Here is a 14,159-nt window from a genome sequence, read left to right on the forward strand (position 1 = left end):
TTTTAAAGACTCTGCTGATAACCCCAAAAAGGCCATTTGTACCACCTGCCATGCCAGCATCAGCAGGGGTGACAAAACTACCAGCCTGACCACCACCAGCATGATCAGGCATTTGTCAGCAAAGCACCCGACTCTGTGGGGCGAACCCCAGGGTCCACGACCAGTGTCAGCGGGTGTCACCACTGCTTCTTCCGCTGTTGTGCGTGTAAGAGAACCCCCTGTTGTGCGCGCAAGGCAATCCCCTGTCCATACTGCATTCAAAGATGCCCCCTCCTCTCAGTCTTCACTTGTTATGGCAGTTTCTCAAGAAACAGCATCAACGTCCACGTCCGCCAAGATATTCCAGACCTTTGAACGAAAGCGCAAATTCGCAGCCAACGCCCCACAGGCCACAGTCCTAAATTCGCACATTTCACGACTGTTTGCGTTGGAAATGCTGCCTTTTAGGCTGGTGGAGACGGAATCCTTCCGCAACCTTATGGCGGTGGCCGTCCCTCGGTACTCGGTCCCCAGCCGATACTATTTTGCTCGGTGTGCCATCCCTGCACTACACAAGCACGTGTCCCAAAACATCTGCCGTGCCCTCAACAACGCAGTTACTGGGAGAGTCCACCTGACAACGGACACGTGGACAAGTGCTTGTGGCCAGGGACGGTACATCTCCCTGACGGCACACTGGGTAAACATAGTGGAAGCCGGGACCCAGTCGGACCTTGGGACGGAACACATCCTCCCCACACCGAGGATGTCAGTCAGAGTTGCCTCCACAGTGTACAACTCCTGCGCATCATCCTCCTCCTCCTCCTCCTCCTCCTCATGTTCAGCCTCCATCTCAGATATCACCACATCAGTTACAAGCTGGAAGCACTGCAGTACTGCCTCAGCCAAGCGGCAACAGGCTGTGCTGAAACTCATAAGCTTAAGTGATAAACCTCACACTGCTTGTGAGTTGTGGACAGCTGTGAAAGAGCAGGCAGATCTGTGGCTGAGACTGCTGAAACTACATCCAGGCATGGTCGTGTGTGACAATGGCCGTAACCTGGTGGCGGCTCTGAGGCGAGGCGAGATCACACACACGTACCATGCCTGGCTCATGTGCTTAACCTCGTGGTTCAGTGGTTTCTTAAATCGTACCCCGAGTTGCCAGATCTGCTCATCAAAGTACGCCGCCTGTCAGCTCATTTTCGGAAGTCGGCTACAGCTTCCACCGCCCTTGCTGTGTTGCAGCAGCGTTTGCAGCTTCCGGCACACTGACTGGTGTGTGATGTCCCCACACGTTAGAACTCTACCCTCCACATGTTGCAAAGGATTTGTGAGCAGAAGAGAACAGTTGTGGAGTACCAGCTGCAACAAGGCCATCGATATTCAGGTCAGACTCCACACATAAGACCTCAGGAGTGGACCTGGATGTCTGACATATGTACCATCCTGACAAACTTTGAGGAGTCCACCAAGATGGTGAGTGGCGATGACGCCATCATTAGCATCAGCATCCCACTTGTCTGTCTTTTGCAACGCTCTCTGCAGAGAATTAAAGAGGAGGCATTGCAGCCAGAGTATGATGAGATGGATCAATAAGCTGTAACGGGCGATTACACACAGCCCAGCCTCATCATATCCCAACGTGCATTGGGGGACAATGAGGGAGAGGAGGAGGAGAAGGAGGAGGAAGAACAGGAGCTGGTATCATGCGCTGTAGACGGTAGTACCTGTACAACTGTCATACCGTCGGTTCATCGTGGGTGGCCTGAGGACAGGGGGGAGGAGGAGGAGGAGAGCATGGTCAGTCGTCATCTTGGTGAGGACACGGAAGTCTTGCCCGTTACCAGTCTGGCACGCATGGCTGAGTTTATGTTACGCTGCCTTAACCGTGACCCTCGCGTTGTCAAAATGTTGGGTGACAGTCATTACTGGTTGGTGACACTTTTAGACCCCCGCTACAAGGAGAACTTTCACTCTCTTATTCCTGAGGTGGAGAGGTCTACAAAAATGGGGCAGTACCAGAAGGCCCTTGCTGCAGAACTGTTAAAAAAATTCCCATCTGAACACTCTAGCGGCAGAGGTCACAGTTAGTTGCCCAACCAAGGCGTACAGGCGAGAGAGACGTAACTCCAATCCAGCAGAGGCAGGGGAACACTGTCAACGTTCTGGGACAGTTTTTTGAGACCCGCCCAGCTTACAGGCCCTGGGGCGCGGGGTACTCTCACAAGGAGTGGAAAGTTTCAAAAGATGGTGAGGGAGTACCTTGCCGACCGTACCAGCGTCCTCCGTGATTCCTCTGTGCCTTTTAATTATTGGGTATCCAAGCTGGACATTTGGAATGAACTCGCTCTGCACGCCTTGGAGGTCCTGGCCTGCCCTGCCGCTAGCGTGTTTTTAGTGCCGCTGGGGGAATTATAACTGATAAGCGCACTCGCCTGTCAACTGACAGTGCTGACAAGCTGACCCTTATCAAAATGAACAAGGGCTGGATTGGTCCAGACTTCTCATCACCACCAAATGACAACAGAGTAACATAAAGTCAAATCCACTGTGTTATTTCGGGAGGTGTATTCCCATGCACCGCTTCACACCCACACATGGGTATACGCTTCCTCATTTCGGCTGTATATTTCTCTTCTCCTTATCCTCAGCCTCCACCACCACTATACCACCAGGGTAACCGTGGTCCGTGTTGCCAGCATTGCAAGTTCCTCCATCCTAATTTTTGTCATCTTTTGCTTGGAAGGCATAGGCAAAGACTATGGGAGACCCACTCCCCAATAATGGGAATAATGTTTTTAATATGCTGTACTGCATGGCTATTGTTTGCCAGCATTGCACGTTCCTCCGTCCTAATTTTTGTCATCTTTTGCTTGGAAGGCATAGGCAAAGACTATGGGAGACCCACTCCCCAATAATGGGAATAATGTTTTTAATATGCTGTACTGCATGGCTCTTGTTTGCCAGCATTGCAAGTTCCTCCGTCCTAATTTTTGTCATCTTTTGCTTGGAAGGCATAGGCAAAGACTATGGGAGACCCACTCCCCAATAATGGGAATAATGTTTTTAATATGCTGTATTGCATGGCTATTGTTTGCCAGCATTGCACGTTCCTCCGTCCTAATTTTTGTCATCTTTTGCTTGGAAGGCATAGGCAAAGACTATGGGAGACCCACTCCCCAATAATGGGAATAATGTTTTTTATATGCTGTACTGCATGGCTCTTGTTTGCCAGCATTGCAAGTTCCTCCGTCCTAATTTTTGGCAGCTTTAGCTTGGAAAGCATAGGCAAAGACTATGGGAGACCCACTCCTCAATAATGGGAATAATGTTTTTAATATGCTGTACTGCATGGCTCTTGTTTGCCAGCATTGCAAGTTCCTCCGTCCTAATATTTGGCAGCTTTTGCTTGGAAGGTATAGGCAAAGACTATGGGAGACCCACTCCCCAATAATGGGAATAATGTTTTTAATATGCTGTACTGCATGGCTCTTGTAAGGGGCATTGAAAGTGCCTCTGTCCTAATTTTTGGCAGCTTTTGCTTGGAAGGCATAGGCAAAGACTATGGGAGACCCACTCCCCAATAATGGGAATAATGTTTTTAATATGCTGCACTGCATGGCTCTTGTAAGGGGCATGAAAACCGTCTTGTTAAACTACTCTGAACTCCACGTCTTTTCCAAGGGGCATTAAAACCGTCTTGTTAAACTACTCTGAACTCCACAGCTCTTCCAAGGGGCATTAAAACCGTCTTGTTAAGCTGCTGAGACCTCCACCACTCTTCCAAGGGGCATTGATATTGTCTTTTTATTCCACTGCGACCTCCACCACTCTTCCAAGGGGCATTAAAACTGTCTTGTTAAGCTACTGTGACCTCCACGTCTCTTCCAAGGGGCATTAAAACCGTCTTGTTAAACCACTCTGAACTCCACAGCTCTTCCAAGGGGCATTAAAACCGTCTTGTTAAGCTACTGAGACCTCCACCACTCTTCCAAGGGGCATTGATATTGTCTTTTTATTCCACTGTGACCTCCACCACTCTTCCAAGGGGCATTAAAACTGTCTTGTTAAGCTACTGTGACCTCCACGTCTCTTCCAAGGGGCATTAAAATCGTCTTGTTAAACCACTGTGAACTCCACAGCTCTTCCAAGGGGCATTAAAACCGTCTTGTTAAGCTACTGAGACCTCCAACACTCTTCCAAGGGGCATTGATCTTGTCTTTTTATTCCACTGCGACCTCCACCACTCTTCCAAGGGGCATTAAAACTGTCTTGTTAAGCTACTGTGACCTCCACGTCTCTTCCAAGGGGCGTTAAAACCGTCTTGTTAAACCACTCTGAACTCCACAGCTCTTCCAAGCGCCATTAAATCCGTCTTGTTAAGCTACTGTGACCTCCACGTCTCTTCCAAGGGGCATTAAAACCGTCTTGTTAAACCACTCTGAGCTCCACAGCTCTTCCAAGGGGCATTAAAACTGTCTTGTTAAGCTACTGTGACCTCCACCACTCTTCCAAGGGGCATTGATATTGTCTTTTTATTCCACTGCGACCTCCACCACTCTTCCAAGGGGCATTAAAACCGTCTTGTTAAACCACTCTGAACTCCACAGCTCTTCCAAGGGGCATTGAAATGTTGTTTTTAATTACCTCTAACCTCCACAACTCTTCCAATGGGCATTGCATTTCCTCCTAATTTTAGTCAGCTTTTGCTTTTCAATGCATAGGCGAAAACTAAGGGAGACCCACTTCCCAATAATGGGTAGAAGGTTTTTAGTACGCTGTAATCCACGTCTGTTTCAAGGGGCATTGCAGTTCCTCATAATTTCTGGAAAGCCTTCCATTCACTGCTTAGGCCAACAGTGTACAGGAGACCCAGTTGCTATAAATAGAATAAACGGTTTAGTTAAGGCCCTCTGACCTCCATGTCACTTCCAAGGGGGCATTGGAGTGCCTCAAAATTTTTGGTAGGCATTGCACTGACTGTATGCCCTATAACTGTGTAGCCGAACCGCTCCTTTTGGTACAGAAACATATCCTACAAGACATGTGTGGTTGACTGGTCTGATATTGATGTGAATGGTCCTGTTCCTCCTGCTCTTTCTCCTTTGCCACCACCTCATCCATCATTCATCACCTGAAGCTTTGTTTTAATGGGAGTCATAGAACTGGGATAGTAGCAGGAAAACATCCAGCAATCCTCGGAGGAGGTAGGATATGCGCCAAAACGCTGACCACCTCAGGCCTAGCCACTACTACATACATGCGCTTGCATTCCAAGGAACAGAAAGCTAAGGGGATGGATGGCCTAATGATCATGAATAATTTACTCGTTGTGTAGGAGGCCGACCACTGCTGCTGTCTACCTTCTGAACTTTGTGTTGAAGCCTGATTGACCCAGGACCCGCAATCCTCTATGTCTGGAGGACGTGTTGCATCCCAGTGTCCAACTGTGTCCTGGCTTCCACAATATTAACCCAGTGTGAAGGCGTCAGTCAGATGGACCATCCCTGGCCACATTCACTTGTCCACGTGTTTGTGGTTAGGCTGTCCTTCAAATAGGGACGGCTGGGGACCGTGTGTGGGCACCCGGCCGCCCCCTGGCGGCTGGGGACCAAGCGTGGACACCCGGCCGCCGGGCGGCTGGGAACCGAGTATGGATACCAGGCCGCTGACGCAGCCATGACGTGGTGGCCAGATTCGTCCTTCACATGCCTAAAAGGCCCAATTTCAAGTGCAAGGAAGCAAGCAGTATGGTATTGCAGCCTGGGGGTGGGTGGGTGGCAGGCTGCATACTTGCTCTTGCATTGCAAGGAATGGGGGAGGTACAATTGAACACTGCCCTGGGACAAGGTCTTGCACGGGGTTAGTTGCAAGTCTGCATCTTCTGATGCGGCAAGGATCACTTCTGATGGGCACACTTTTAGGCAGTGACCTGGGTGTCAGACATGCTTCCAGGGGTCTTCCCCATGCTGTTCCCATGTGTTTTCAGCGCTGTATGCATGTGTCACACAGCACATGGCCAGATAATGTTGTAAAATGTTAAAATGACATTTCCCGGTGAATGCATTTGTCACGGTTGAACGCAATACAAAAGTGCAAAAACGCATAAAAAATGCTACTTGTATACATAGCCCAAGGTGTGGAGGAGTATTTTTGTTTTGGTTATTTATTTTACCTTATACACAAGTCTTTACCCTGGAAAGGATGTTCCTTGACATATTTCACAGGAAAACCGTTTCCGTTTCGCTTTTGAACGTTTTATTGTGAGCCCGTAAAAGTGGCTTAATACCTCTGACCACTTTGTTGACAGCAGTGCCCTGGGGGTCAGAAATGCTTCCTGGGGCGATCCCCATGCTGTCCCCATGTGATTTGAACACTGTCACTATAGTTTTGGGCGCTTTTTAGGCTTTCTACAGACTGCCGGGGGTGCTGCCGTCTCCCACAGACTAACATTGGGCTCGTTGCTCGGGTCGAGCACCCGAGTATCACGGTGAGCTCGGCCCGAGCTTCGAGCACCCGAGCATTTTAGTGCTCACTCAACACTAGTAGGCACAATCACATAAAATGCCCCCATTGTTATGACCACAACTAATGACATACTGTATTTTGCACTGTTGCCAAAACTTAAAAATGCTGTCTAAAAATGTTTTTACTTGTTTTGTAATGATTCTTAAGACACCAAAGGAGCGCAATATATCTTACTGAATAGTGTTGAGAGAGAAAATAGCTTTCTGTACTTCAAGACATTAAATTCTTGTGCATTTTGTGAAATGTTTAAGACTTTGTATGGCTGTGTTCTTACACATCTTTTTATTGCAGGACATATGGTACAAATAATCTTCTGGATGATCTGAAGCTGTTATACCGTACAGCAGGCCAGAAGGGAAAAGGAATTACCTTCATATTTACCGACAATGAAATTAAGGACGAGTCCTTTTTAGAGTATATGAATAATGTACTGGCTTCTGGAGAAGTGTCCAACTTGTTTGCAAGGGATGAAATTGATGAAATCACCCAAGATTTAATCCCTGTCATGAAGAAGGAATATCCAAGACGAGCTCCAACTGCTGAAAACCTTTATGATTACTTCCTGTCTAGGGTGCGCAGCAATTTGCACGTGGTTCTGTGCTTCTCCCCTGTTGGAGAAAAGTTTAGAACAAGAGCTCTGAAGTTTCCTGGCCTGATTTCTGGATGTACGATGGACTGGTTCCAACGTTGGCCTCGGGATGCCTTGGTCGCTGTGGCCCATCACTTCTTGGTTTCTTATAAAATAGAATGCACAGATGAGGTTAAGAAGAGCATAGTGAACACAATGGGTACATTTCAAGATATTGTGGCAGAAAAGTGTGTTGAATATTTTGAAAGATACAGGCGTCAGACATATGTCACTCCAAAATCATATCTGTCATTCATTGGTGGATATAAAGCAATATATGGAGAAAAGTTTGAGTATGTTGGAAATCTGTCCAATCGCATGAAAACAGGTACATTTCCATTTATTATATATATATACTTGGAAAAATTTTATGTTTGCAGTTGATTTCTTGTTTTAAGTCCCAATTTTCTCAGAACATGACAATGCAAAGGCTTAGCAGCATGGCAAAATGTGAAAGAAAACCTATCTGAGAAGTTAGTTAAGAAATATATGTTTTCTTGGCAGGAGTATACACTAAAGGTTTTCAAGCTTCTTGTTTTAACATGTCTTGGTGTAAATGGCTGACTAGCTATGTCATTTTATCATAACGAAGACAGCAGGTCTATTATCACTTTTTTATACAGAGGGGAGTAGGGAAGGGTTTGTCATCGCTGGAGAACCCTTTTTTTTTTCTTTATGCTATTATCACTTTTGGGAGAAGAGATTAAAAAAGAAACCATGACATGATCGTCTTACAGAAAATAATTGTTGACCTGCTATATCTCAGACAGAGCTTGTATGCGAAGTTGAAGCAAATCTGTCACACTAAACATGGTGTCTTATCGGCAGCATGCTATAGAGCAGAAAGAGATGGGTAAATTCATATATATATATAGTTATGTGAGAAAATATTTAGCATATTTGTAATTTATTGAATTTATTTCTTGCCCCAAGTTTGGAGGTTAGTCTAATGATTCACTGCATGAAGGTAAATATATGAGCAGTCAATCATTGAGTGAGATTGCCCTTGGGACTCTTAAGAATGAGCAGGAAAATAATTAATGGAAATGAGTTACTAAATTAGTAAATTTCACTTTGAGGTTGTCCCATTTGAGACTATCATGGCCAATTGTGATAACGCATAATGGTGGCCCTTTCTTTAGATAGCATTGGACACTGCTGCTTGCAAAGTATATACTGTGTATACATGCAACTAATATTTACCCAATATTAACCTGGTATTGAGCAAGTATTATAAATTTATCGCTCAGGGTTAAAGCTCCGTCAGTCTTTTTTTTTCATATAAAATACAATTTATTTCATGGCTATAAAAAAAAATCAAAAAAGCAATCAGAAATACTTGGTTATTCACATAAGCATAGTAACCTGGAAAATTCATTAAGAAAAAAATAAACGAAAAATAGCTTTTATCGATAAAAAAAATGTACATGGTAATTTGTATATACTGCAAACAGCCTGAAAAACAATGCATTGTTTCGTGCATAAAACAAAACTATGTAAATCAAAAATAAAACCTTTTTTTTGGCTGCTCCAATTGTACGTTATTAGGAAGATAAAATCAAGTGAATGTCCTAAATGTCTTGGACATGAAGCAGATTGGTTTCATCCTACCTGGAGGTGTCCCAAGTTGTTTAGGTTTCTGTGGACAATCTGTGAGTATTTGGGACTAATCTTCAGTGTAGTGATGATGGTGGATCCTGGATTGTGTATTCTGGAAGATACTGGTACATCCATATACCGCAATCTTCCAATCTTAGTGTGAACAATTTTAGTTTTCTTTCTCGCTTACTGATAAGAGCAAGGGTAAATGGGAAGAATGTATTTATTAAAAATAATGGAGATTGTATATTGTAATCGACATCTTCGGTGAAATCATATTTTATATACACTGCTCAAAAAAATAAAGGGAACACTTAAACAACAGAATATAACTCCAAGTAAATCAAACTTCTGTGAAATCAAACTGTCCACTTAGGAGGCAACACTGATTGACAATCAATTTCACATGCTGAATAGATGGAAATTATTGGCAATTATCAAGACACACTCAATAAAGGAGTGGTTCTGCAGGTGGGGACCACAGACCACATCTGAGTACCAATGCTTTCTGGCTGATGTTTTGGTCACTTTTGAATTTGGTTGTGCTTTCACACTCGTGGTAGCATGAGACGGACTCTACAACCCACAGAAGTTGCTCAGGTAGTGCAGCTCATTCAGGATGGCACATCAATGCGAGCTTTGGCAAGAAGGTTTGCTGTGTCTGTCAGCGTAGTGTCCAGAGGCTGGAGATGCTACCAGGAGACAGGCCAATACACCAGGAGACGTGGAGGGGGCCGTAGGAGGGCAATAACCCAGCAGCAGTACTGCTACCTCCGGCTTTGTGCAAGGAGGAACAGGAGGAGCACTGCCAGGGCCCTGCAAAATGACCTCCAGAAGGCCATAAATATGCATGTGTCTTCACAAACGGTTAGAAACCGACTCCATGAGTGTTGTATGAGGGCCTGACGTCCACAGATGGGGGTTGTGCTCACAGCCCAACACCGTGCAGGACGCTTGGCATTTGCCACAGAACACCAGGATTGGCAAAGTCGCCACTGGTGCCCTGTACTCTTCACAGATGCAAGCACGTTCACACTGAGCACATGTGACAGACGTGACAGAGTCTGGAGACGCGGTGGAGAGCGATCTGCTGCCTGCAACATCCTTCAGCATGACCGGTTTGGCAGTGGGTCAGTAATGGTGTGGGATGGCATTTCTTTGGAGTGCTCGCCAGAGGTAGCCTGACTGCCATTAGGTACCAATATGAGATCCTCAGATCTCTTGTGAGACCATATGCTGGTGCGGTTGGCCCTGTGTTCCTCCTAATGCAGGACAATGCCAGACCTCATGTGGCTGGAGTGTGTCAGCAGTTCCTACAAGATGAAGGCATTGAAGCTATGGACTGGCCCGCCCGTTCCTCAGACCTGAATCTGATTGAGCTCATCTGGGACATCATGTCTCGCTCCATCCACCAACGTCACGTTGCACCACAGACTGTCCAGGAGTTGGCGGATGCTTTAGTCCAGGTCTGGCAGGAGATCCCACAGGAGACCATCCACAACCTCATCAGGAGCATGCCCAGGCATTGTAGGGAGGTCATACAGGCACGTGGAGGCCACACACAATACTGAGCCTCATTTTGACTTGTTTTAAGGACATTACATCAAAGTTGGATCAGCCTGTAGTGTGTTTTTCCACTTTAATTTTGGGGGTGACTCCAAATCCAGGCCTCCATTGGTTAATAAATTTGATTTCCATTGATGATTTTTGTGTGATTTTGTTGTCAGCACATTCAACTTTGTACAGAACAAAGTATTCAATGAGAATATTTCATTCATTCAGATCTAGGATGTGTTATTTGAGTGTTCCCTTTATTTTTTGAGCAGTGTATATAAATATTGTAGGTTTTGTATTTTTTATCTTGTACTATTTTTCTGCTCAGGTCTGGCTAAACTGATGGAAGCTGAAGTGTCTGTCAATCAGTTGTCAAAAGAGCTTGCAGTTAAAGAAAAAGACCTTGCTGTTGCATCCAAAAAAGCAGATGAGGTTCTGCAGGAAGTGACTCTGAAAGCTCATGCTGCTGAGAAAGTAAAGATGCAGGTGCAGAAGGTGAAAGACAAAGCGCAGGCTATTGTAGATGAAATAGCAATAGCTAAAGCATCCGCTGAAGAGAAGCTGGAAGTGGCAAGGCCTGCCTTGCAAGAAGCCGAAGCAGCTCTGCAGGTAAATTACTTTTATTTCCTTTTACAGCTTCTAATTGTCCATCTTTATGAAGGTAACTTATTGTCACAAACTTTCCAAAAACCCTAACTGATGTCAAGTGGTGTAGGCCAGAAGAATAGTCTGGGATGTAGAAGCTGTTGCAGCTTTTATAGTTTGGTAAAGGTGGGCTTATTTTAGGGTTGCCCAGTTTTCTTTCTTCGCAGTGTGTTTGAAGGCGCCTCTTTTCACATTTTAATTGTAATAGTAAGTCTTAAATAAATATGTTGTGGCAACAAGACAATTTATTCTTCCACACAAGTAATATAATCTCCTTGGTACAAAACAATTATCAAGAAATGTGCTGTCTATAACCAACTAATTGACTCCAATCCACCCAAAATAAAGAAATAGTCTTGTTTAACATTTTTTTTTTGTATGCATCATAAATGCTTAGTTATGTGTCGCTATGGTTACTGATTACAAAGAAACTTTTGATCATCTTGCAGCCCTGTATAACGGTGTCGAGTTTGACATGATCCATTTGTTGATTTTGAATTGCCTGATCTTTTTTTCCTCCAAGTTTGCAAAAAGATCTGTAGAAGACAAAAGTATATAGAACTACATAGTGGGATATTGTCAATCAAGATCATTTGCAAAGTTGTGTCACCTTTAATTCTAGATGCATTGAAGCAATAAACAAACAAAAAAAACAATGTTTGTAAGAGTGCACATACCTTTTAAGAAGTTTCTCTGATGGGATCCGGTCATGTAAAATAACGCTATAAACCTGCAGATATGGGGTTCTGTGCCTGCCCTGCGCCCACACTGAGAGCCCCAGTAACATGCAGCAGAAGAGAAGAATATGCATGCACATTTTCATATGGCTTTATAACTAATTTCACTAATATAGCATGGACTGTTAGATGGTAAATAACTTGTGCAATGTTTTTCAGACTATCAAACCCGCTGACATCTCAACTGTTCGTAAACTGGGAAGACCCCCCCATTTAATTATGAGAATTATGGACTGTGTCTTGTTGCTGTTCCAAAGAAGGATTGATGCAGTGACAGCCGACCCAGAGCGACCATGTGTGAAACCATCCTGGGGAGAAGCTCTGAAATTAATGAACAATTCCGGATTTCTTAACTCATTACTAGAATTCCGAAAGGTTTGTGCTTCAAGATTTCCTTATGATACTCATTGACTGCTTTATATCCTTCTACAGCAGTCATGCAAATGATAGTGTATTCCACAATAAATACAATATCTGGTTTAGGACAGCACGGTTTCAGATCACAAAACAAATTAAAATATTAGACAAAGATAATACAAATAAACGCAAAATGCAGTTTTTAAATGAAGGTATGTATGATTAAGGGAAAAAGAAATCCAAGCCTACAGGGCCCTGTGTGAAAAAGTGATTGTTTGGCCAGCTTTAGCAGCAACAAATGCAATCAAGCGTTTGCGATAACTGACAATAAGTCTTTTACAACACTCTGGAGGAATTTTTGCCCACTCATTTTGCAAAATTGTTGTAATTCAGCCACATTGGAGGGTTTCAGAGCATGAATCGCCTTTTTAAGGTCATGCCACAGCAACTCAATTGGATTAAGGTCAGGACTTTGACTAGGCCACTCCAAAGTCTTAATTTTGTTTTTCTTAAGCCATTCAGAGGTGGACTTGCTAGTGTGTTTTGGATCATTGTGCTGCTGCATAACCCAAGTGCGCTTCAGCTTGAGGTCACGAACAGATAGTCGGACATTCTCCTTCAGGATTTTTTGGTAGACCGCGGAATTCATGATTCCATTTACCGCAGCAAGTCTTCCAGATCCTGAAGCAGCAAAACAGCCCCAGACCATCACACTACCACCACCATATTTTACTGTCGCATGATGTTCCTTTTATGAAATGCTGTGTTACTTGTACGCCAGATATAATGCGACATACACCTTCCAAAAAGTTCAACTCTTGTCTCATCAGTCCACAGAGTACTCTCCCAAAAGTCTTGGCGATCATCAAGGTGTTTTCTGGCAAAACTGAGACGAGCCTTTATGTTCTTTTTGCTCAGCAATGGTTTTCGTCTTTCAACTCTGCCATGCATGCCATTTTTGCCCAGTTTCTTTCTTATGGTGGAGTCATGAACACTGACCTTAACTGAGGCAAGTGAGGCCTGCAGTTTTTTTGGATATTGTTGTGGGGTCTTTTGTGACCTCTTGGATGAGTTGTCGCTGTGCTCTTGGGGTAATTTTGGTCAGCCAGCCACTCCTGGGAAGGTTCACCACTGTTCCATGTTTTCACCATTTATGGATAATGACTCTCACTGTGGTTTGCTGGAGTCCCAAAGCTTTAGAAATGGCTTTATAACATTTTCCAGACTGATAGATCTCAATTACTTTGTTTCTCATTTGTTCCTGAATTTCTTTGGATCGCAGCATGATGTCTAGCTTTGGAGGATCTTTTGGTCTTCTTCACTTTGTCAGACAGGTCCTATCGAAGTGATTTCTTGATTGAGAACAGGTTTTGCAGTAATCAGGCCTGTGTGTGGTGGGGAAATTGAACTCAGTTTTCCAAATATGTTTAATTTATGTTTTAAGGGGGGGAGGGGGCAATCACTTTTTCACACACGGCCCTGTAGGATTGGATTTCTTTTTCCCTTAATAAAAAAGACCTTCATTTAAAAACTGCATATTGGATTTACTTGTGTTATCTTTGTCTAATATTTAAATTTGTTTTGTGATTTGAAACATTTCAGTGTGACAAACATGCAAAAGAATAAGAAATCAGGAAGGGGACAAACACGTTTTCACACCACTGTAGATATTTTACTATAGTTTGTAAAAATTATTCCAGAAATGATTAAAATTTGAGTTATTGTGGATGTTTTCACAATAAAAACATATTTATCTCTTGCGTCCTGATTATTTTTTTAGTGCAAAGATGAATCTACTTCCAAAATAAAGCTTCCTACCAAAACACTGCCACTCCCATCCACAGTGTTTCTCACAGTCAGTCCTTAGATACAGGTGCATCTCACTAAATTAGAATATCATGATAAAGTAAATTTATTTCAGTTCTTCAATTCAAAAAGTGAAACTCATATATTATAACAATGAGAAAAAAGGAAAAGTTGTACTCACCGTACCATTAAAAAAGATAATCCTTTATCAATGTAAAAACAGCTGTCTTCCTCCTCCCCGCACTCCCTGCACGCCATCATTTTTACATTGATATGAAATAAAGGATTATTCTTTTTTAATGGTACGGTGAGTGCAGCTTTTC

General features: G+C 43.8%; 1 protein-coding gene across 1 annotated transcript in view; it reads left to right on the top strand.

Annotated features, from left to right (window-relative positions):
- The window catches only part of LOC141265457 (dynein axonemal heavy chain 5-like), a 526,560-nt gene that overhangs the window by 392,865 nt on the left and 119,536 nt on the right, over positions 1-14,159 (top strand). The window contains exons 57-59 of the mRNA XM_073678599.1: positions 6,802-7,466; positions 10,620-10,900; positions 11,833-12,048. Of these exons, the coding sequence (XP_073534700.1) occupies positions 6,802-7,466; positions 10,620-10,900; positions 11,833-12,048 (1,162 nt within the window). The remainder of the gene's footprint in view (positions 1-6,801; positions 7,467-10,619; positions 10,901-11,832; positions 12,049-14,159) is intronic.

This window comes from Phyllobates terribilis, unplaced genomic scaffold (assembly GCF_046119375.1).
Source record: "Phyllobates terribilis strain yellow unplaced genomic scaffold, ASM4611937v1 Scaffold_4__5_contigs__length_816908805, whole genome shotgun sequence".
Lineage (NCBI taxonomy): Eukaryota > Metazoa > Chordata > Amphibia > Anura > Dendrobatidae > Phyllobates > Phyllobates terribilis.